Here is a 22,773-nt window from a genome sequence, read left to right on the forward strand (position 1 = left end):
CATTCCCGGGACCTCAATCTTCTCCCTCTGGAGGGAAGAGAGTGAGCCTTTTAGGGAGGTCGTGAGGGTTATATGAGCGTGCGGGTGTCACACACTTAGCCCAGGGCCAGGCACGGCCAGCGTGGACTCAGTGAGCTGCCTCAGACGTGCCAAGTTGAGATCCTTTTCCATGAAATAGTTCATAGAATGAGGCAAGAGGCCATTTGAGAGTCGGTTCTTGATGTTTCTGCCATATTCACTTTACTTAACATTTGGAGATGAGCTCGGGGAGGGAAGGGGGGTTTGGGGGGGTAGGAGGACCTGGGTAGAAGAGGGGAGCTATGGTATCTACTAGTCCCAACATCCTGTCGGCCCCAGGTTAGATACCTTAAGTTAAATACTCTCTCTTTGCCTTGATACTGAAAGGCCACAGATCTACAAGATAAGGACAAGAACAAGATAATTGTTCTCTCTGTGTTTATTCAGGCTGCCATTTAATCTTATCGCTCCCATGATAAGACATGAACCTAGTAATCTCAGTGAGTTTGAAAAAACTTGATTTCGGGGCGCCTGGGTGGCTCAGTTGGTTAAGCATCCGGCTCTTGGTTTGGGCTCAGGTCTTGACCTTGGGGTGGTGGGATCTGCCCTACACTGGGCTCCACGCTCAAGCGGGAGTCTGCTGCTCTCCTTCGCTCCCCTCCCTCTGCCCCGCCTCCTGCTTGCATGTGTGCGTGTGCACACACGCTCGCTCTCTCAAAAAAAAAAATCTTTAAAAAAAAGAACTTGATTTCTTCTTCTTTACAACTAAATCTAGCTGAGGAATTATAGGTTAAAATGTTTTTAGAATTGGGGCGCCTGGGTGGTGCCGTTGGTTAAGGGTCTGGCTCTTGATTTTGGCCCAGTTCACCATTTCGCATGGGTCATGGGATCGAGCCCCAGCGGGGCTCCGTGCTCAGTGTGGAGTCGCCTTGAGTTTCTTTCTCTCACCTTCCCTCTGCTCCTCGCCCCTGTGCTCTCGCGCTCTCTCTCAAATAAATAAATAAATAAATAAATAAATCTTTTGAAAAATGTTCTTTGAATCATAACACGATACCCAAATCACAAAATTTATGGGTTTGCTTATCACAAATGAATATCTTAATGTTGACCAAATCAAACAAAAACCAAACCAAACAAATCCTCAAATAACAAACCTTCCGTATCGAACTCCCACGGGGTCTGTCTTACCTTCAGTGCTTCTTATTTTATAAAAACTTACTTGGGGCAATGAAAGATAAAAGAAATAGGTCAGTTTTCATGCCATGACGATTCGCCTCAAACACAGTATGACTTACATTTGTAATGAAGCATAAATTACTGTGTCCTAACAATGAGGAAAATAATGAAAATAAAAAATAATTGTAAGAGTAAAAAATATACTAAATTTGAAGTGCCCCCAAGATGCATTTTTGAGATGATTGTTGATGACGTAGGCAGAAAAAGATTTACTCAGTTTGGAAATTATTTAAAATTATTAGAAGGGGTGGGGCAGCTTCCTGGCTGAGGCGGTAGAGCACACAACTCTACTCTTGATGTCGGGGCTATAAGTTCAAGCTCCACGTTGGGTATAAAGATCACTTAAAAAAATAATAAAATCTTAAAAAAAAGTGGTTCAGGAATTTTAGTGTTGAGTGTTACTCATAAAGAAAAGGTGGTCCGGTGGGAGATGACATTCAGTGGGTAGTAAAATCACATTGAACTTTTAGTATTTATCTAGTGCTGGGTAGGCGTGAAACACTTTTTCTCACGTAGGTCTCATGATAGCCCAGGGGGAGGCAGAGCCGTCACTTCCACTGTCCCGAAGCCAAACTGAGGAAAGACATACATCGTACCGGCTGTTCCTGTGACAAGCGACAGGTATGGCCATGGGTCCACCTCAGACTTTGTAGGGTAAGAAATTTATGGTCCTATGATCGTTTAAAAACATAAGTATCATTGATAAGAGACAGTCTTAGAGACTTTATAGATAGAGGGCTTGACTAATTTTTCAGTGCTTTGTTAAAATCTTCTTCAGAACAGGACTGGAGGAGATTATGCTAAGTGAAATAAGTCAAGCAGAGAAAGACAATTATCATATGGTTTCACTCATTTATGGAACATAAGAAATAGCAGGGAGATCGGTAGGAGAAGGAAGGGAAGAATGAAGGGGGGGTAAACAGAAGGGGGAATGAACCACGAGAGATTATGGACTCTGGGAAACAACCTGAGGGCTTCAGAGGGGAGGGGGGTGGGGGATTGGGATAGACTGGTGATGGGTATTAAGGAGGGCACGTGTTGCATGGAGCACTGGGCGTCATATGCAAACAACGAATCATGGAACACTACATCAAAAACTAAGGATGTACTGTGTGGTCACTAACATAACATAAAAAAAAAAAAATCTTCCTCAGAACCAGAAAATAAACTTTCTTTTGCAATTGACAGTACACATAATTTTAGTTTTCCAAAATTGAGTTGTCTTTCACTCCACCATTTTGTTTCAAATTTCCCTCAGGGGTGCTTGGGTGGTTCAGTCGTTAAGCGTCTGCCTTCGGCTCAGGGCGTGATCCCGGGGTCCTGGGATCGAGCCCCGCATCGGGCTCCCTGCTCTGCTGGAGCCTGCTTCTTCCTCTCCCACTCCCCCTGCTTGTGTTCCCTCTCTCTCTGGCTGTCTCTCTCTCTATCAAATGAATAAATAAAATCTTAAAAAACAAAGTAACGTTCCCTCACCTTTCAGATCTCAGATTCACTTTTTTGCCGTGACTGATGTGCTCCTTGGAATAACGGAGACCAAAGGCTTTCTTTTCTTAGAAATTTCACATTTTGATTCAGCCAGTTTTTTGTTTGATGGCAACATGCCTGTCTTCACGAGGAGGCTGTGTTCTGTAGTCTGTACTAGGACCAGTTGGTTATTCAATCTGTGTGACCATGGATGAATTATATAGCTTTTTGAGCCTCCATTTCCTCATCTGTGAAATGGGGATAATCATACCTCCAACTCATGGGGACGTGGTAGGACTTAAATGAGATGATACATGTACAACTTAGACTGTATGAAATGCGTAACAAATGGTCGTTTTGAAAAAAAGTTATATTTGCACCTATAAGAAACCTTAACCCATAACTTGATGGCTCCCCTAAATTATACTGAATAAGATTTCTGTATCAATAATTGTATTATTTGGCAAATTATTTTGAAATGGTGTCTTTGCTGATAAATTTTTCTGGTTAGGAATTTATTCTCTAGAAAATTTTAAATACTGTAACAGTCCTTGGCTTGTGTCCTGGCTAATGGCTGATGTCATGAAAATCGGAGAGCCTTACGGCTTTATAAATGGATAATTTAAAACTTTTGATTCCTTTCTAAGCGTCAATACTTAAGACCGGGAAAGTATGTTCGTTAATGGGAAGAGAATACTAACCCTTTTTGACCTGTGAAATTGTCTTTTTTTATATGAGTACCAACATTTACACGCACCATTCTCCATAGCTTTATGACTATTCTGGAGAATGGAAAAGGATGAGTAAGATCTGGAAATGAAATTATTTTTGTGATTTTTTTTAAAAGTTGGTGACTGATAGCAAGAGAAAATGTTATGGTTTTACTTTCAAAATAGCGAGATCCCGACTAAACAAATATTCTTCTTTTTTTCTTTTTAATTTTTTTTATTATATTATGTTAGTCACCATACAGTATATCCCCGGTTTCCGATGTAAAGTTCGATGATTCATTAGTTGCGTATAACACCCAGTGCACCATGCAGTACGTGCTCTCCTTACTACCCATTCTGATTGGCCTGTCCCCCATCTGTCTTGCTCAGATTGGCTGGGAATGTGCCGCTTTGTTAAGGGAGATGGGTAAAATTCTGTTTACCTTCTAGCCTCTAGGTCCTATTTTACTCCAGTTTTATGTTAACTACTCCAAAGTGTCTAAAAGCAGAAAATACAGAAGTTTCCTAAAAGTCAGGCTCAAAGGATGAGGATGAATGGTATTGGGGTGTACGTTTTCACATTTGCTTGTGTACCGCTAAGTGTGGATTCTGAGTGTGTAAGGCTCGCATATACGTTGTCAAAGATATCACTTCAGCTTTGTCTGTTTACAAAGTCCTTTTATAGATCGTTCATCTGAGCTTCTAAATCAGTGGTTTTCAACCTAGGTTTCACAGAACAAAGTGGCATGGGAAGAAAATATTAAAACTCTGATATTTGATTGTTAACCAGTCTTAATATTGCTTTGTTGGGTATGCGACAGTAGTTCGAGAGGCCCAGTACGTGTAGTTGTAAGTGTGCGCCTATTAGGGGTGAGGGCACACACTTTTTTTATTGGTAACCACTGCAAGATGGGGAAGATGTGGCGATTCCTTGCCTATAGTCTCAGTGTTTCTCCACGTGGCTGGGAGAATTATCCACATCAACCACGCAGATGCCAGGTTCCCCCCAAGACCGTTGCAATCCAAATCTCTGGGAGGCGAGGCCCAGAAATCTGTTGTTTGGAAACAAGCACCCTGAAATTCGAGAATGTCTGTTTTCAACTTGGGAGGTAGGAAGGATCCCCATTTATAGGAAAGTGAGGGTCAGGAAAGATAAGAAATGTAAACTCCAGGTCGCACCGTGAGCGAGAGGCACAGACTGGTTCCACCCCCATTTCTTCGGATTACAGGGGTGTGCGTGTAGTGAGTGCTTGGCCCATGCCACGTGCTCATGACCTCTGAGACCCAGAGGTCAGAATGCACAGCTGCAGAGCCAAGCCCCGAGGGACATCTGAGTCTCGTTTCGCAAACACACATCCTTCCTTTCTTTCTCCCTCAGGATTTTAAAGATTGAGTTCAAAATGAGTGAAAAAATGTGGTCAGCCAAGTTTCCCATTGCTTGGTTCCAAACACTGCTTTTTCTTGAGCGTTTTGTCTCAATTGGGGATTAAGCTCCTCAGAGTCCCACAGCCTCAGTCTAGAGACCAAACCTTCACCATCTCCTGGAACTCTACTCTCTGACCACCTTTCCACGGACCACTATAAATCGCCACTGTTCCAACAGAGCAGGGCAGTGGGAGACTGAAAAGCATGAATAATAAACGCAATTTCTTTTCTCTCGGATTCACAGACACTTGTGCTTCCGCGGCCCTGCATTTATACCTTGATGACCACACACGACAATCTCCCAATTAGCGTCCAGAAGCTCAGCGGCAGGACGTGTCCTAACTCTCCCGTGGGGAGTGTTCCTCATCCCCTCGACAGATCACGTACTGAGCTCCCGCCCTACGCTGTCCTAGATCGAGGCAAGCGGCCCTGGTTCGTTACGGCTGCTTTGGCTGGAAACCATTGCTAGTGGTCTACCGCAGCCACGGCTTCAACGTGGCAGGTGAGAACCATCGGTCATCGGCATGTTTACCAGGGGTGTCTAAGTGTCGGTCTTCAGGCGGCCGAGGGTGCTTTGAAGGCCCGACGGCTTATAACCGTCTACTGTAAGCTCCTGCGCGGAGAACGGACCGATTTAGTTAGATCGACGTGCGACTTATTTTTCCCAGACGTTAACAGGGAAAGCGTTTACCACGAGAAACAAATGTCGGCTTGTCTCTGTTTAATTATCACCAGTTCCAAAAGAGAGCGTTTCAAAATAGCTGAGGTTTACTCTGGAGTTTAAAAACAAACAATCAAAAACCCAGAAAGCAAGGACTCCCACATTTTCATCATAAAGCTCGTGTCCAAGACCAGAGGCCTCATTCCCGTGACTTCACAGAGACAAAACGAAGGAAGCTCGCTCACATGCTCGGATTCCGTGCCTCCTTCATCCCTCCGAGGGCCTTCTGCCTGGAGACACTGACGGAAGACGTAGGAAGAGCGAGTCTGGTCCTTTGGGTCAGACGCAGAGTGAGGCAGGAAGGGAGAGACAGTGGCCGGCCCGCAGTCACTACGCACGGACAAGATGGGCGTGTGCGGGGCAGCCTCAAATTCTCTTCGTGCCTTTAAAGATCTGGTCTGACAGTTATAACAGTTTGCTACTATCTGCCTTGGAAACCAGAGAAAAACATTTACTTGCCTATTTACATGATAGGTCGACGTCCCCCAGTAAAAAACATATACACACGCGTGCACACACACGCACACAATATAGAAATAATCTTAAATTGAAATCAAGATCTAATGTGGTAAACAGCCACATGATGCAATTTGCTCAGATCATGAAAGAGCAGGATATCCCCTCCTCATCAGAGCCAGGGCCTTCCATTCAAAGTGCATTCGTGCTTTCAAGTTGTCCAGAATATTTGGAAAGTTCACTATTGCCAATCATCACTCTTCTGATATGGGGTGGCACCAGACTATAAAGACCCCACACAGAGCAGGATACTTAGTTGCTAGACAACCTGGTGGATTAAGCTAAATTCTGGAATTTCTTTTCAACCTGAAGATTCTATCCTCTGACATCCTTGGGTAGAGCCTGGATATGGGTGTAGACAAAAGGCGCCACGATAGCTTTAAAAAAAAACACAACAAAACACTCGAAAAATCTTGGTCATCTGCTAACTTTTCTGAAGCAGTTATTTGCACAAAAAGAATATTTAAAACTTAGGAGAACTGTTAATCATGGTGAAGCATCCGCAGGGGTCTCAAAATGGGAAATTATGTACACGTGCCAAGTGCAGAAGGGTGTTTCTGTGCGAGACAAACGGACCTGTCTGCATGAATTCCTCACCTTACCCCTTTTCGTCTGAATTTTCTTCTTTCATCCTTCTGTTGTAGAGACAGCAGCGGGAAGTCAGGATGCCTGACCCAATGTTTATTCTCCCTCTTCTCAGTAAGCGAGTACTGAACTCATTTGGAAAATCCCGACAGACAGAAATAGATAAGTTTTCTTAGCCTTTCTTGCATCTAAATGTGACCACATGACTAGATGTTGACCAAGGAGGTAAAAATGGAAGGGGTGAATTTTACTTTCAGGAGGTCCTTAATAGGGAGGGAGGGAGATCTCCTCCTTCTTTTTCCTGCATGGAAAGCAAACGTAATGACTGGAATACACAGTAATCTTGAGAAGGAAGCCAAGATGATAGAAGCACAGGTGGCTGATAGGATGGAACTCTATCACCCTGGATGGCTAACTCCAGACTTATTACATAAGAGGTAAATAAATACATCTCTATTTTTATATAAGCCATTTATCACATGCAGCTGAACCTAATCCCAACAGATACGCTTTGGGAAATTGTTGAAGGGATCGCTCTCAAACAGGAAGCATCCGGTGTATTAAGTACAATAGCAAATCTACCTACAATGCACTTAGCGAGGACAACAGTTTGTATTTTAAGCGCTTGGTGTGACCTTGTATGTAGAGATGGCATGTCACCAAACAAACCCAGGTAAAGTATGTCTGTAAAGCATTTGTAAGGGTGCCCTCCTTAAAGATGCTGGGAAGCTCAGAAATCATGTTTTTATTTGAATGATTACCAAAGTGCAGTGATGACATTATAGATACTTGACAGTATTAGAGTTTTCAGTTGTGAGGACATAAAACCATTTTTCAAGGATTTGTTTTAACAGATAAGACTTAGCATTTTATTGGGTGCCTGCTGTGTGCCAGGCACTGGGATAAACACTTGCATAATCTCATTTAATCCTTACAAATACATACCATCATTCTCACTTAAGAGACGGGATAAATTACCTAAGGTCGTGTGGCAAAGCTGGAAATCAAACCAAGGTCAGTCAGATTTCAGAGCCTGTGTTATGAAATGCCATACGAGAGCACCTTCCATGTTCGTATTTTTCTAGAGACTGGACCATCCTCTAACTTCTCCACTGAGTCATGTCAGAATGGCAGTTCTTGTTTTTATAAATTAGAAGGCTGACATCCAGAGAGGCCCGCGGCTCATCCTTAGGTGAGATCGGAGCACGTGGCGTCCTGAGTTTGAACGGCAGGGACAGACAGCCAAAGCCATTCTCAGCAAACGGACTGGGTTCTCCTCACCTGTAACTCCATAGTGCAGCTCTCGAAATGGAAAGAAATATCAAGGCTTACTGACACTCAGTCTGGGAAATTAGAACCACCTTTGAGTTACGACAGACAGACACATATATTGTTATATTTTAATCAGAATCAGACATTAAGTGGCATGAAACATCCATCTCTTTGCTCTTCCCAATCTCACGAACTTAAAACTCAAATACAACACAAGCAGTTTTCAGAATTCTTTTGGCTGGCCTCCCCAATCCCAAAGGAGATTAAAAAGTAATAATGTAAAAAAGTTAAGGTCAAGGTGTCTTAGTATCACAGCTAATGACTAACCATTTGCTTACTGGTGGCTTCTGCTCCATCCTGAAAGCTGCTGAGCTTCACTCGATGTCGAACAAGTGGTTAGTTATTAGTTCCCTGGGTGACTGTCCCTGAAGGCAAGCAGTGCTCTGGGGACACACTAGGCACTTTTCAGTGAGGGTAGTTACCTTTTCCAGGTTGGGTACAATGTCTGCCTCTCAAAAGCAAGACAAAGAATTTACAAACAGAATGTTCTGCACCCTTGGGGGGAGGGGGGATTCAGCGCTGGGATTTCCGAGCATTCTCAAGAACATCTGTCCCAGATGTTCTGGAGGGAGATCGGAGGGTTGACGAACAGGCGGTTTAATTCCTGCATGTGCCGCGGACACACGCACGTTGCCACTCGGATTTATTCTGGCGTCCTGAGTGCCAGCCCGTCGACACAGTGGTGCTGCCCACACTTAACAACAAGCGGCCTGGCGCGGGCCCCGCGGTCACCAGAACAGACGCCGACGTAAAGCACCTGCGAGGCTGCCCAGGACGCCAGCTCTGTCCACGGAGCATGTGCAGCCCACGCGCGCGCCGCGACACCTGCTCAGGGCCCTACTCTGCCTCATCCACGTCTTCTCCAGCGGTAGCTGCTTCTAAGGCCGCAAGGGCTTCGGCCACGGCCGCATCCTCGTCCTCCGCGTCCCCACCCGGCTCTCCCGCGGAGCCAGGTGCCTCCTCCCACCCGGTTCTCGAATCGACCACGGGCGCGGCCTGGGCAGCACCCTCTTCTTTAAAGTGGACACTTACGCCCTCTGTGGCCACGGCCTCATGTAACGAATCCCAGCTTCTCTTCAAGGGGAAGGGCACATTCAAACCGTGCTCCGCGGGGGCAATTCCCGCCAGGGGCTCCTCCTCAGTCTGGCTCTGGGAAAGACAGTCCTTTTCTTCCCGATCAGCTCTGTCTACAGCTGAGCCCCGAAAGGGAGGGTAATCTGGGGGCGGTATCTGGAGGCAGGCGTCTTGTACCTGCAAGGCAGGACCTTCTGCCCTGGAAATAGCTCTGGAGTCCCCATTTCGGACGACCTGGGTCTCTTGCGAGGCCGGCAGCACACTGTCCTGTTGTCTGGGGCCCCCTCCTTCCGGGAAGGGTTGAGTTGGGGGGACGCTGTTCACGGTAGTGATGCAGGAGCCCCTGTCACCCTGGTGGGGCCCATGCTCCCCAGTGGGCTGCAGGGGGGCGAGGGTGGGGCCAATGCCATTGATGGCACTGCCAGCCTTGCCTACACAGTGTCCCCCCACGGTGTCCCCCTGAGGGGGCGGTCCTGGAGGAGGCCGGTGGGGCTCCTGCCCCTCGCAGGCTCTGCCTCTACTGGCCGTCCTCTTCAGGCCCTCGCTCTGCAGCTCATTTCTGTGCACGAGGACTTGGCCGCTCTGTTTGCCTTTCAGTTTACCCGCGTCACCTTCATCCACCTTGCAGCTGTTCACCTCGTTGACATAGCCAGGGGAGGGCACCTGAACCGGATCAAAGAGATAGCTGGGGGTGACAAGAATGAAGGTCAGGCTAAGCACTCATTCACTTTATTCATTTCTACCTTTATGAATCACTAATTTCCATCATTAACACTTTCTACTACAGGCTCTGCCTCCTTCTATTCCTGTTAATTTCTGTGATTAGTCCGTTAAGCCTATACGTGTGTCTAAACCAATTAGACAGAGTTGGTGTAAACGTGTTTTACCCCGGGGAACAGATCCTAAGAAGAGATCCAAGAGAGCACGGAACAGAGTAAAGTACAAAGTGATTCATGGAGTTTAAAAACAACCCAACAGGGGAATAAAACAAATGTCCAATAACAGGGGACTCGGTGGTTAAGCACATCCCCTTAACGGAATATTGTGCAGTCGTTAAAACAATAAATATGAAGTCTGGACTGACATGAATGATACTTCTAATAAATATTTATCATAATAAATGTTTTTTGAATAAAGCCTACCATCACATTGTGATTACACTGGAATGGAACTTACACACACACATACATGTGAATAAACGATAGAGCCATTAGCTACAGACGGAGAACTAGAATAAAAAGTGTTATTTGTGAAGGAAGCAAATCGGTTAAGTTTTCCCCTTTATTTTGTGTAGAATTCTATTCATGCGATCCAAACTATTCTGAAATAGAATTTGGACAAAATTAAAGACACGTACGTGACGGGCGTGATTTATCTTCAGCGATGCCATGTCAGGCACCATCTCTGAAACCCAAGCTTTTCTTTGCACTGAAGCTCTCTGGGGAATTGGAAATTCAACCTCAACCAGATTCGCTCGCAGAGCATGATGTCGTTCCCAACGTGCTCTGAGCGGTGAGCAAAACAAGTTTAACAATCTAGGCCACCTGTCCTCTTAAATGGTATCAAAGCAGTTCCAAAGTCGTAATTTCTTGGCAACACTGGCCATGCCCCAAGCTGGATAAATGCACGAAATCCACGCATGGTCTCTGGAAGGGCCCCCACGGTCATCCCACATTCCTCCACTCAGAGGTCATTTTTTCAAAGTTACCTTTGTATCATTTTACAGCACCTGCACCCCATCTGGATTATTTTTTGTTACCATCTGGAAAAGAAAGTTAAAAAAGGAGAGAACACAGTGAATGACACGTGAATAGGAATTACGTTTGCTTTCTCTTCCCTAGATACTCCCAAGTCTGTCGAGTCACAATTTTTGGCAAAAAGATAACAAGCGCGTCGGGGAGGCCATGGTTCCCGGAACCCCATCATTTATCCCATTTGTGGATTCAGAGTTCTCAAACATCTCCTGACTCCGGTCTCTGTGCCAAGCCCTTTTGCCAACCCTGGGAGTTACCTGCGTCGTCTCCATTTGGCAAAGGAGGCAACACAGGCTGAAGAATGCTAGGGGGAGAAAGGCAGGATTGAAAAGGATCCGTGCCATTTCCTATCTCATCGCTTTGTGCTGGGGATGCGGGAACCCAAGCAGGGTGTAGCCACCGTGCCCCAGCGGGAGGTGTAAGAGAGCAGAGAGGATTCCTCACCCAGGGGATTAGCTACTCAAGTATTTAAGGACATCTGGGTAGGGTGGCTGACCTGTGTGTTCCACGGTAGACACCCAAGGCGGTTACAGCTGCACTCATCCTTCCAAGCTTTACCCAGGACTAAACTGCACCTGGGCTGCCTTTCCCATGACGGGGCCACACCTGGCTAAGGTCCTAAGCTCTTACAGGTCCAGGATATGCCCCTGGGGCCCTCCTGGCAGCAGGTGGGTTCAGCTCTGTGCTTCTTTTATCTTCCACCTGCCCCTTTCCAAGTTTCATGTTTCCTGATGCTTGCCCTCTGCCTCAAATCTTCCCTCCATGTAGAACTGATCATGTTCTGATCTTTCCTCTGAAGAGCCTAAACGCTGGTGTGGAGGAACCTCTCGATCATTTCCCATTTCTAAAACCTACAACCTTTAGAAAGACAAGCCAATAACAGAAGCTACAGCCCCGGTCCCTCCGTCTCTGTAAGCTGTGCACACTGGGAACAGGGAGAGATCATTCACTGTGGGCTGTGTCGCTGCCTCCCCAGCCCCTCTTCTGTCTTCTTTCAGCCATGGCTGAATTCCCAGGATGCCCTTCACAACTGCTTCACAAGCCTTTACCCACACAGAAAATGACCAGTGCTCTTTTTTTGTTTTTTAAAGTTTATTTTTTTAGTAATCTCTACACCCAATGTGGGGCTCGAACTCACGACCCCGAGATCAAGAGTTGCATGCCCTTCAACTGAGCCAGCCAGGCGCCCCATGACTGGTGCTCTTTAAGAGGTTATAGACGGGTAATCTTACCGGCCCTACACAATCCACACATAACCTCCCATGGAGGGCTGAAAAATGGCCCCCCAAAGATACCCTCATCCTAATCTCTGGAACTTGTGAATGTTACTGCTTACGACCAAAAAAAAAAAAAAAAAAAAGAAAGTCTTTGCAGATGTGATCACAGATTGGAGACGGGGAGGTTTACGTGGACTATACGGTTCGGAGCCCAGCTCTGCTTCTGACCGGCTGTACGACTTTGGGCCTCAGCTATTCCATCTGTAAATGGGGATAATGTCTACCCGATGGCGTCGCTGGAGATTATATGAGTTAGTATTCACAAGAAGCACCTACTTCTTACTCAGACCTGTTTGGACACAGCATGTTAAAAAAAAAAGGGGGATGAAGGCCTTGCACTGAAGAGAGATAAAATCTAGTTGCCACAACACACACACATGAACAAACGTATTCACAACACCAAGTAATACTTGTTTTCGGGAATAGGGGCCAAATGGTATACTTCTGTCAACTGCGGAACCAGCGGACAGATACAAGCCCCAAGTGCCACAGAAACTCCTCAGGGGGAGCGATCATTGGGACCTTGGCCAGTAGTTTGTGTGTACAAGCATTTCCTTCTTCAAAGCACTCTCAATTAAATGACCCCATTTCCAGAGCCCGGAATTTTGTCCCCAGTCTCTGCTCCCACTTATGCCTATTTTCTGCTAATAATTCACAAATCAGCTGGACAAACAGGAGAGATAACAAATACCACGTGCATCTCCTCCCCTCCACCAGCCCCGCTCCCCCTTTCCCCCCCTCTCCCACCTTGCTCAAAAACGCTGCCCTTCTGCCTACTTGCAGTATTTTTACTTATCTTGGACTCTGTTTAAAAACACAATCAGTCAGGAGGATAGGTGGCAAAAAAAAAAAAAAAAAAAGGAAAAACCAGGCTTTGAAGTCTTTGAGAGAGGGCAGACTGTGGGTCATGATAATGCCATCGAAGCCATCGTGAAATATTAATCATCGTAAAAATACCAAGGAGGTCAATTTTCGGATGGGGAGTTCAAGAGGTGTAGGAGGGGAAGGTTTTCAGGAAAGGAGGGAAGGGAGAGAGAGGAGAGAAGGGAGGAGGTGAGGAAGGGTCAGGCCTTGAGCCACACCTTGTGTTCTCAGGTCTCAGAGGCTAACCCAGGCCGACCGTGGGGACGCCTGGCCAGGCCGCAGCCCCCAGCCTCTGCGGCCCCGGCCTGGGCCCATGAGCCGCTGGCACAGAAATGCAGTGGCTGCTGAGATTTAAGAGGCCAGCTGGAGAGCCACTCTAGAATTTACAAGTCACCTGCGGCTTTCAGGTGCCCCTCCTCCCCTAGGAAAACCACAGGATCTCTATTTGTCTTCAAAGTCATGGAACGTGAAGGATGTTTTGATGGTTTTCCCCTTTCAAGAGCAAGTGTCTAGCTTGGCTGCTCCCCCCCACCGCTGGCCTTCGGGGCACACCGCATGGGTTTCCTCCAGCCCTGGTCTCCTACCTGAGGGCCATGCTCCGAGCCTCTCCGGCCAGCGGACACAGCCTCTTCCTGGTCAGGGCTCGGCCTTCTCGCACCTGCCCAGGGCTTTCCCTGCCCAGCGGCATTCCTTCCCTCACTGAGGCAACTCCTGCGTCCAAGGCTGTGTGACCGCGGACGGAAAGGGTGGGGACTAATGTATTTACACCCAACCCCTGCCTGCCCTTATCTACAATTTCCTTCCTTATGTGAAGATTCCTAATGACAAATCCGATTTCTTTCTCTTTTCCTATGTCCCTTCCACATCCACATCTGGCTTTGAGCGAGGAGCTCTCCCATTTCCAGGACAGAAAAGGCAATATTCCTTGCCCGGTGTGACGCATGGAAATGGGGGTCAGGGGGCGGGGCTGGGGCAGAATATGTGCTCTTTTGAAGTGAGACTGAGTTCCAAATGGGCAGTCTACCTGCTTTCTGTCCCCCACCCCCAAGAGCTAGCTGGAAGGCGAGAACTCCGTTGTCAGGTACCTTTTATTACTTAGTAGAATCGAAATTTGCTTTCTCTTTGGAGTATAAAAAAGCAACAGAGAAGCAAAGGGCAAATCCTTTGCAACCATCAGCTGGTTTACACAGGGGAAAAGCAAATACCATTAGGATGGTATGTCCACCCACCGCAGGCGCCCGCCCGCTCCCGGAGTCCTGTGCTGGGGGTTGACTCTGCCCTGTGTTCTGTGTTGAAGTTAAACAGTCCTGTGTTTGAGGATGGACACGCTAACGCTCTGTCAGTTACTAGTCAAGTCTTCTGGCTGGAAAATCCTGTTCCACGAGTGGGGGCATGGTGGGGGTGGGGGGAGATGGCAAGACCATGGGAGTCCGTTTTCTAACCAGCAGACACACTGAGTATTCATCTGGAAGTCGAGATACAGAAAGAGGCTCCACCCGGCTGCCAAAGGCTGCCATGGAAGAGTGACGGTCCTTAAGAGTGACAGAGGCAGGTCAAAGGACAGAGAAACCAGCTTGCAAGGTTCTACTGACCCAACTGTTGAAATCTGGAACAACTGGAGTATCATAATAAATACTACCGATATTAAGGATTATAACCCACTGCATAAAACGAGGACCTATGAATCCACACTGATGGAAATTTAAAAAGGGAAAGTTCTGCCTTACAAGTAGACAGCCAGCTAACACACACACACACGCGTGCGCACGCGAGGAATAATGGGACCACAACAGTGTATCGTAACAGTAACTGAGTCAAGCAAGAATCATCAATGGGTGCTGAGACTAGTGGGCAAGAGTTTGAGGAGAACAGAATGGTTAGTCTAAGCATCTTCCCGCCACATGCTGAAGGCTAAAACAGTATCTGGGCAGTGGAGAAACCGGGCACGCTGCACCTGCCTCCGATAACCAAAGGGAACACTGCCTATAATCAACGAGACTAACCAGCCCCAGGGGCCCCCCATGGGACACACTGAGAACGCAGCATCACTTCTCTGGTTTTCCTGCCAACAGAATGTAACCTGGCTGGAAGAGTGAAGCCACATCTCTCAAACCCAAATGGAGGGATATTCTGCAAAACAGCTGGTGTGTACTCTTGAAAAAACGTGCTAGTGCGAAAAACACAGACAGACTGAGGAGCCATTCTGGATTAAAGAAGACTAAGGAGATACGATGGCCAAATGAAATGCATACGCTTTTTGCTAAAAGGTCATGATTGACCCAACTGTTGAAATCTGAATAAGGCCTACAGATTAGGTAACAGTATTAAGTCAATGTTAATTTCCTGACTTTGATCAGTGCACTGGGGTACATAAGAGAACGTCCTTGTTCTTAGGAAACACACAGGGAAGTATTAAGGAGGAAGGGGGCATGGTATCTGTACTTTATTAAAATGATTCAGAAAGAAAATTGGTGTGTGTGTGTGCGTGCGTAGAGAAAGAGAGGATAAAGCGAATGTGGTAAATATTAACTTCTGGGGACTGTGAGTGGAACGGTATATGAAGGTTCTTTGTACTTTTCTGACAGCTTTTCAGTAAACCTGATGTAATGTCGAAATGAAAAGTTAAAAGAAAAAAAGTGGGAAATTAAAAAAAAAAAGCACCAATCTAATGTCAGCTCTTGTTCTGCGTATCTCTGGCCTAGAACCAAACACCGACGGGACATCACTGATATTAAGATATTCCCTATGAGGAAGCACAGGGGAAAAGGTTTTGGAAAGGAGCTCCCCAAAAGTCCACCGATATTTTCTGGATTTAGTTATTCCGAGTACGTTCTGAAGACCTTTCCTGCATAGCCAGTCCCAGGCACCGGAATGCCGAAGGCCACGAAGGGATGGTTCCGGTCCTCCGCTGCCCTGTCTTCAAGGGGACTAATGCTTTGGTGTCCTCAGCTGTCTGCCTCCCCTTCCCATCCCAAGCTCCTGGCAGGCAATGCCTGACTCACGGCAGCGCCCAGCGCACAGGGGGCTCTTCGTACTTGCTATTCAAATGAAGGAATGACTGGTGCAGGATCGCTGTGAGTGAATAAAGGATGAGTAGATTTTCTAAGTTATTCCAACATGGGGCCTGCTTCTTTCCAAGACCATACTACCCACTGGTCCAGAACAAAGAGCCAGGCGCAGGAGCTGAGAGATGGGTGGGACTCGGTTCCGCCCTCACGGCTTGGCAAGCAGCAAAGCCTCCCTTGGGCCATTCCCAGGGTCAAGGGTGTTCTACTGCGAGGGTTCTAGTCCACAGGTGGGAGTGGCAGCTGCGGGGACGTGGTCTGAGTTGATCGAAGTTGGGATGCTTGGGAGGGAGACACAAAATTAAACGCTTAAATTTCCAGCTCCGTTTTTGAAACACCAACTTGCCAGTGTCTACGAAACAGTCGGGATTTCACGCAGCCCAGGCAGCAGGTGAAGCTGACAAATATTTAGTGAGTCTTTTCTGGGTACTGAGTTCCTGGGCTCAAGAGGAATGAAGGAAAATAACTGCCAGGTGCTGAAGAAACTGCTAGGTGCTTTACGGGATAAATAAGAGACGGCCTACCCAACTTCGACTGAATTCACAACAGAAAAGGGACAAGAAGCTAAACTCTAAGATGACACAATCCATTTCCTCCTTTCTGGACAGCCTTTGAAAACTCTTGGCGTGTTTTCTTTTCTCCTGAAGACGCTGAGCTTGGCTGATTTTGGAGAACCTGAAAGACTATATGAGAACCTGTCTTAGCACCATCAAACAGCCTATTTTATACATTCTCGATAGTTGATGTGCGGGGCGCCTGGGCGGCTCGGTCCCTTAAGCATCTGCCTCTTGGTTTCGGCTCAGGTCGTGATCTCAGGGTCGTGAGATCAAACCGTGAGTTGGGCTCGGCCTTCAGTGTGGAGTCTGCTAGAGATTCTCCCTTCCTCTTCCTCCCCCTCCTTCTCTCTCTCTCTCAAATAAATAAAATCTTCAGTAGTTGACATGCTATGACATATGTTAGTGTCACCCAGAACTGGGTTTGGTGGGATATTTATGTGCAAACGTGTGTTGGTAGGTTTTTCTCCTCAGAAAGGGGTCCCTGGTCAGATAGGTTTGGGAACAGTAGAGATTAAAGATTAAAGATGAAGGGCACCTGGGTGGCCCAGCTGGTTAAGCGTCTGCCTTCAGGTCATGATCCCAGGGTCCTGGGATCGAGTCCTGCCTAGGGTCCCTGCTCAGTGCGGAGCCTTCTTCTCCCTCTCCCTCTCCCTCTTTCCCTCTCCCCACTCGTTCCCCCCTCAAATAAACAAAATCTTTAAAAAAAAGATTAAAGATGAACACATTCGTGGTTATGAAAAAGAACTATTTCACCTTGTTGACTTCAGTATTTCCCAAAATTACTTGACGACAGAATTTCCCCCCCATAAAAGACTTACTAACAACCAACAAGACTTGTGTTTTGTGACATACTTTGGGAAGAACAATGGTTGAAAGTTCAGGGGGAGTTCTGTGCCTTAAACTGGAAGTGTCATCTGGTGTCTGGGGGGAACCAGCCAGGCCAAGTGACGTGTGAGCAACAGCTCCATCACCAATTGCACAGACGTGGGAAACTTTGTGGTCTCCCGATTCCCTCAGTTTCTTTATCTGCAAAAGGAGCCCACGACCTCAAAGCTCTCCTCCAAATCTGATACCCTAAAAGGTGACTCAGGGAAGAAAGGGGACTTCCCTCATGACCCCCTCCTCGACTCGGTATACACACAGTTGTCCCCCTTGAATACTGAGGCAAGGCAGGCACCAGGAGGACGCTGGTGCAGGCGAGGTTTCTCTCAATGGCTTGTAAACTACACCAGGGCCATACTGCTGAGGTGTGTTTGGGTCCCAGGTCTACACTCGCCCCAGCCCATGATCCTGACCGAATACAATAAGCTTCCCCTCCTGGTCCTCCCTCAGGCCCCAAGTTCTCTGGCTCATTCCCTCATGTGTGCGGCTCTCTGGCAGAGGTCTCCTCAGCCTCTTTCCAGGGAGTCCCAGGGGAGAGAGGCTGTGTAACAGCAAAGCCTCCTGGGAGGGGTGAGGACTCACATCTCAGAGATCACCCTGTGAGGCTGGAGGAGGTGTGCGGCTGGACCCCCTTCCCCCCTGGAATGGAATGGGGGAGGGGGACGTGTGGGCTACGGGGCTGGAGGTTAAGTTCTCAGGAGCCAAGGAATCAGTCAGTCTCTGAGGATGACTGTCAGTGTTGAAACGGGTATTTCTTGATGAAAGGCTGTTCACTCCAATCTTATTATTGAGAGGGCTGCCTCCTTGGCCTTTCCCAAGGCTGTCTTTGCCGGTACGTTCACCCGAGGAGGGTGTCTACACTGCTGTGGTTTGTCCACTGCATGAACTCTGAGGAACAAGCCACATCCTGGTCCTGTAGCTTTACTGCTGCCAGGGCCACAGGATCCTTGGTGTCCGTGTGAAATGTGGGAAAACAAGACTTGTCCAACAGCGAGAACGTCACTCTGTTCTTCTCTCCTTGTAGTCCATAGACTGGCAAATCGCAATCTCTCTGATAGATCTTAAAAACCTTTCTACGGGGGCGCCTGGGTGGCGCAGTCGTTAAGCATCTGCCTCCGGCTCAGGGCGTGATCCCGGCGTTCTGGGGTCGAGCCCCACGTCAGGCTCCTCCGCTGGGAGCCTGCTTCTTCCTCTCCTACTCCCCCTGCTTGTGTTCCCTCACTGGCTGTCTCTCTCTCTCTGTCAAATAAATAAAATTAAAAAAAAATCTAAAAAAACAATTTTTGGAAAAAAAAAACACATTTCTATGGCCCTTCCTTCTATTCAAAATCTGGCACCATTTCTTCTTTTCCGATGTGGTCATTAGTCTGCTGTCCTTAAGACAGATGTTTCATGAATGGTCACAGTCATCACACGGTGTCTCCACTGATTCCACGGCTCTCCAACGAATCCCTAGTGCGTACCAGACACCGGACCAGGTTCTGGGGAAACAATGGCACCCGGGTGCTCCCTGAGAGAACTTGTCGTCTTGAATGTGTGTGTGGTGGTGGTGGTAGGGTCTCTGTGTGGGGCGGGACGGGATTTAGATAAGCATTTGGGACGATTCATCACACCACACCGGCATTTCAGCCTGGTGGTTAAAGGAACAATCTAGGCTCCGAGTGGCCGGTTTCAATTCTCCCTCCGCCACTTATTAGCTTTGTGACCTCGAGGCAAATTTTTTAGCTTTTTCAACCTTCAGCTGACGAATCTGCAACATGGGACGGATAACTGTTCCCCTCACCAGGACTGTTTTGAACATTAAATGATCTAGAAGTTCGTACGGCATTTACCACAGTGTGCGGCATACTGCCAATACTTATTAATACTTATAATAGGTAGTAACATTTCGTGTTTACTATGCATCAAGAACTGTTTTAAGAAATTTAATGTACTCATGAATTTCAACTTTGAAACAATCCTTTAAGGCGCCAACCACTGTTTTATAGATAAGTAAATGGATGTAAGTTAGACAGTGGTACAGTGTAGCTATTATTAATGCTGTTGTTCTAATTTTCATTATTATTAACATTTCCTGGCGTCTGTCTGGGTAGGTTCTGGATTACACAGCAAGCAGCAGCTGGGGGATCCAGTAGCTTTTGCAAAAGGGAACTCTGGATCCTCTTAATTTGGGCTCGAACAGAATTTTATTGGTGTGCTTGCTTCTGTGACCACCAGATGGCAGTACATAGCGGTTGTTTAATCTACATTAGAGGGAGGGACGGTATGGGAAAGGACCCCGAGACAAGGTTTAGGGCATAAATACTGTAGGTGCTTTGACGCGTGGCAAAGTTAGGGAGTAGGTGATGTGGTAAATATTTCAGATCGTGGACCGTCACCTTTAAGTCTCGGTGACCGTGGCACCACCATATGGCAGGGCCTCCTCCAACCCTGGCCCTGCACGAGCTTTATTCTGGCCACATCATGGTGGGGTCAAAAGGCTCCCGCAATCATACAGAGACCACTGTTGACAGAGTGACTGCTCGTCAGACGCCCAGATCAGAGAGTCTGGGTTGTTCCCTCCCACCTGTACGTCTGCACAGTAATTCTGTGGAAGTGGCCGGGAAGGAAGGAGCCTGTGGAGTGGGGAGTTCCTTCAAACACCCCCAGGTTAGATATGATGCTGCTGGGCTGTCCACGTGGCCACCTCTCCGCCGTGGCCATCCCGTGCTCCCCCCAGATCCTGCGGGCTAGCCCATGTGTGAGCTGGTCTTGGGGATCTGTCTTTCAGATGAGGGTACGTGGCCATGAACTAGGAAGCGAAGATAAGCCACAAAGTAACACATGGATCAATTTGAACATTTAGGGGGAAGAAGCTCATTATTTTTATTTAAAAATAAATTGAGGGGCACCTGGGTGGCTCAGTCAGTGAAGTGTCTGCCTTTGGCCCCGGGTCATTATCCCAGGGTCCTGGGATTGAGTCCTGAGTCAGGCTCCCTGAGCCTGCTTCTCCCTCTGCTCCCCCCCCAACTTGTTCTCAATCTCTCTCTCAGATAAATAAATAAAATCTTAAAAAAAAAAAAAAGAAAAACAAAATAAATTCAGAATATTGTGTGTTTGAAAAGGCAAAAACTGCATGAATTATTGGAATTAAACAGAAGGCATACAGAAGTTTCACGTCTGTTAGCCTGGGTCACCCCTCTAGATCCCTCACCAGTCCCCCATCCTCCCGTACCCTTGGTGGGAACTGCTGTAGGGGAAAAGTTTGAGTAGCTCTGCCTTTATCCTCTGGGGTATAAACTCCTAAGAGCAGGCTTCTGTTTGGAACAGATGCGATGTTATTCATTACAGAATTAAGGCCGGGGTGTGCGTGGGGATCCTGGTGGACACCGGGCAGCAGAGGGCTCCTGGGCCTGGGTGGGGCCGGATACCTTGCATTTCTAACAAGCACCCAGGTGATGCTGATGTTCCTTTCTGGGGACCGCACTTCGAGAACGGCTGCTTTACTGCTGTAAGGATACCGAGGCAGTCCAGGCCTCTTAATTTTGGTCAAAACTCATACCTGTCATCACTGTTCCTAATCCCATCCCCAACTGGGGCAGTTTTCCAATCTTCTTAAGTTTCTAAAAACCTTGTTTTCCAGGATTTTCTTTTAAACACTTTCTAAAATTATATTCGGTCTATTATCCTTCTCTATGGGGTTGTTAACAGGGAAAAGTTAAAATAACCAAGTGTCTAGAAATATGGGATCAATTTGAACCACCTAAGGTTCACTAATTGGGAAATAACTGGCACAAATCTACGACGGTGGGCTGGTCCACTGCCTGTCTGCTGTGAGATCCGTGCCTGCCAACTGCTGCTGGCTCCGGGTCCCAGGGCACTGCGATGCTCAGGAGTCCCTGCCCTCTGGATCTGGGTGGGTCCCACCCATGGAAGGTGCTGGTGGAAGAGCAGAGGGGGAAGATGGGAGAAGCCAGGCTATTTCTCCCTTTCTCTCTCTCTCTGCTTGGACAGTATCCTGTCCATCCTGGCACTGGCCGTATCTCCTTCACAGTCCTGGATGCAAACAGCTCAGCCCTCCATGGTTCAGCTACTGCCCCAGCATCCGGTTCTGCCCCTCCCCCTACGGTGCTCCTGTCTTCCTGCCTTGACCATCGCTGTGTGGCCTCACCAGTTGGTTTCCCAGCACTGACTCTAACTTCCCTCTGTCTGAAAGGAGAGGTTCCTGGTTGTGACTGGCCCTAGCCTAACACAAACAGCATCCTGGTCAAAGGCTTTCCAGCTAAGCTACAGAAGACTACACGGCGACAGGATCAGACTCCGCAAAAACCGGTACTTTCCAAAGCGCATGCTGTTGCTTGCTGCACACCTGACACAGGGCCCGTCATGGGGGATGTCAATGGTTGGGGAAGGGACTGAAGCCCCTCCATCATCTCCATCAAGTTCTCTTCCCTTTCTCACCACAAATCAGTCTGTTTCCTGTACAATGTAACTTCCTTACAAGTCTCTATCTTCCCTTCCAAGCTCTTGAGCCCCCCTTGCATCTATACAGGGCGTATTCTAAAACTGCCGCTGGACAAGGAAGAGGGGCACAAGGCCCTTCCTGCTATTTTTAGTAATCTCACGGAAAGACTCAACATCGTCGATGGGTGTGGGTGATGGTGGTTAATAAGTACACTTCTAGATGTTCTTCACGGGTGTAAAATAAGGAAGTTGTTCCCTATTATCAGTATAGGCACCGGCCGTACGGACCCTTTCCCCATCATCAATATAGTGTCAGGAAGCTGATTTGTAATATGCCCCTAAATGCTTCGGTGAGGCTCCAAGTCAACAGCTTAAGACAAACATCTAAAACTCTAAGCGTTGGTAATCCAGATATTCCCCCCCCCCCCCCGTGCTTATCAAAGTGCTTCCGAAGTATATCTTGAAGAAGTCAATGCAAGTTATCACAGACAGCTCGGAGGAGAAAGTGACCGGGACCACATACAGATCCCAACTAATATCTACATAATCTCATTTAAAATAACAGATTTTCATCAATGATGTGGAATTAGATGTTTCCCCCAAATTCTGCTCCTTGGGTAGAATCTTGTTGGTTGACGAACCAACAGACCATGCCTCTGAAAACCAAAGCAAGAGTGCTGTTCAGGGATAATCACCACGGCACCAAGATTCAGACCCAACTGAAGATGAGGGGGAAACCATGACCTTCTGAATGGCTTTTACTTTCCAAGAATCTGAACAGGTGCATTCTGGAGCACCTTCAAATAATAGGAATAGAGCTTATTCGAGAAGATTTTTAAAATCTGAAATG

At 47.3% G+C, this 22,773-nt stretch overlaps 1 protein-coding gene across 5 annotated transcripts in view; it reads right to left on the bottom strand.

Annotated features, from left to right (window-relative positions):
* Window positions 1-8,061: 8,061 nt before the first annotated feature.
* PGCKA1 (PDCD10 and GCKIII kinases associated 1) overlaps window positions 8,062-22,773 on the bottom strand; it is an 83,831-nt gene continuing 69,119 nt past the window's right edge. For all 5 annotated transcript variants that reach the window (XM_087864213.1, XM_087864215.1, XM_045816341.2 and 2 more), the window contains 2 exons: window positions 10,790-10,843; window positions 8,062-9,766 (listed from right to left, as the gene is read on the bottom strand). In XM_087864213.1, coding sequence (XP_087720339.1) covers window positions 8,845-9,766; window positions 10,790-10,821 — 954 coding nt within the window. In that variant the 5' untranslated portion in view covers window positions 10,822-10,843 and the 3' untranslated portion in view covers window positions 8,062-8,844. The remainder of the gene's footprint in view (window positions 9,767-10,789; window positions 10,844-22,773) is intronic.

This window comes from Ursus americanus, chromosome 8, assembly GCF_024610735.1.
Source record: "Ursus americanus isolate L20-20 chromosome 8, mUrsAme1.1.p, whole genome shotgun sequence".
Taxonomy (NCBI): Eukaryota; Metazoa; Chordata; class Mammalia; order Carnivora; family Ursidae; genus Ursus; species Ursus americanus.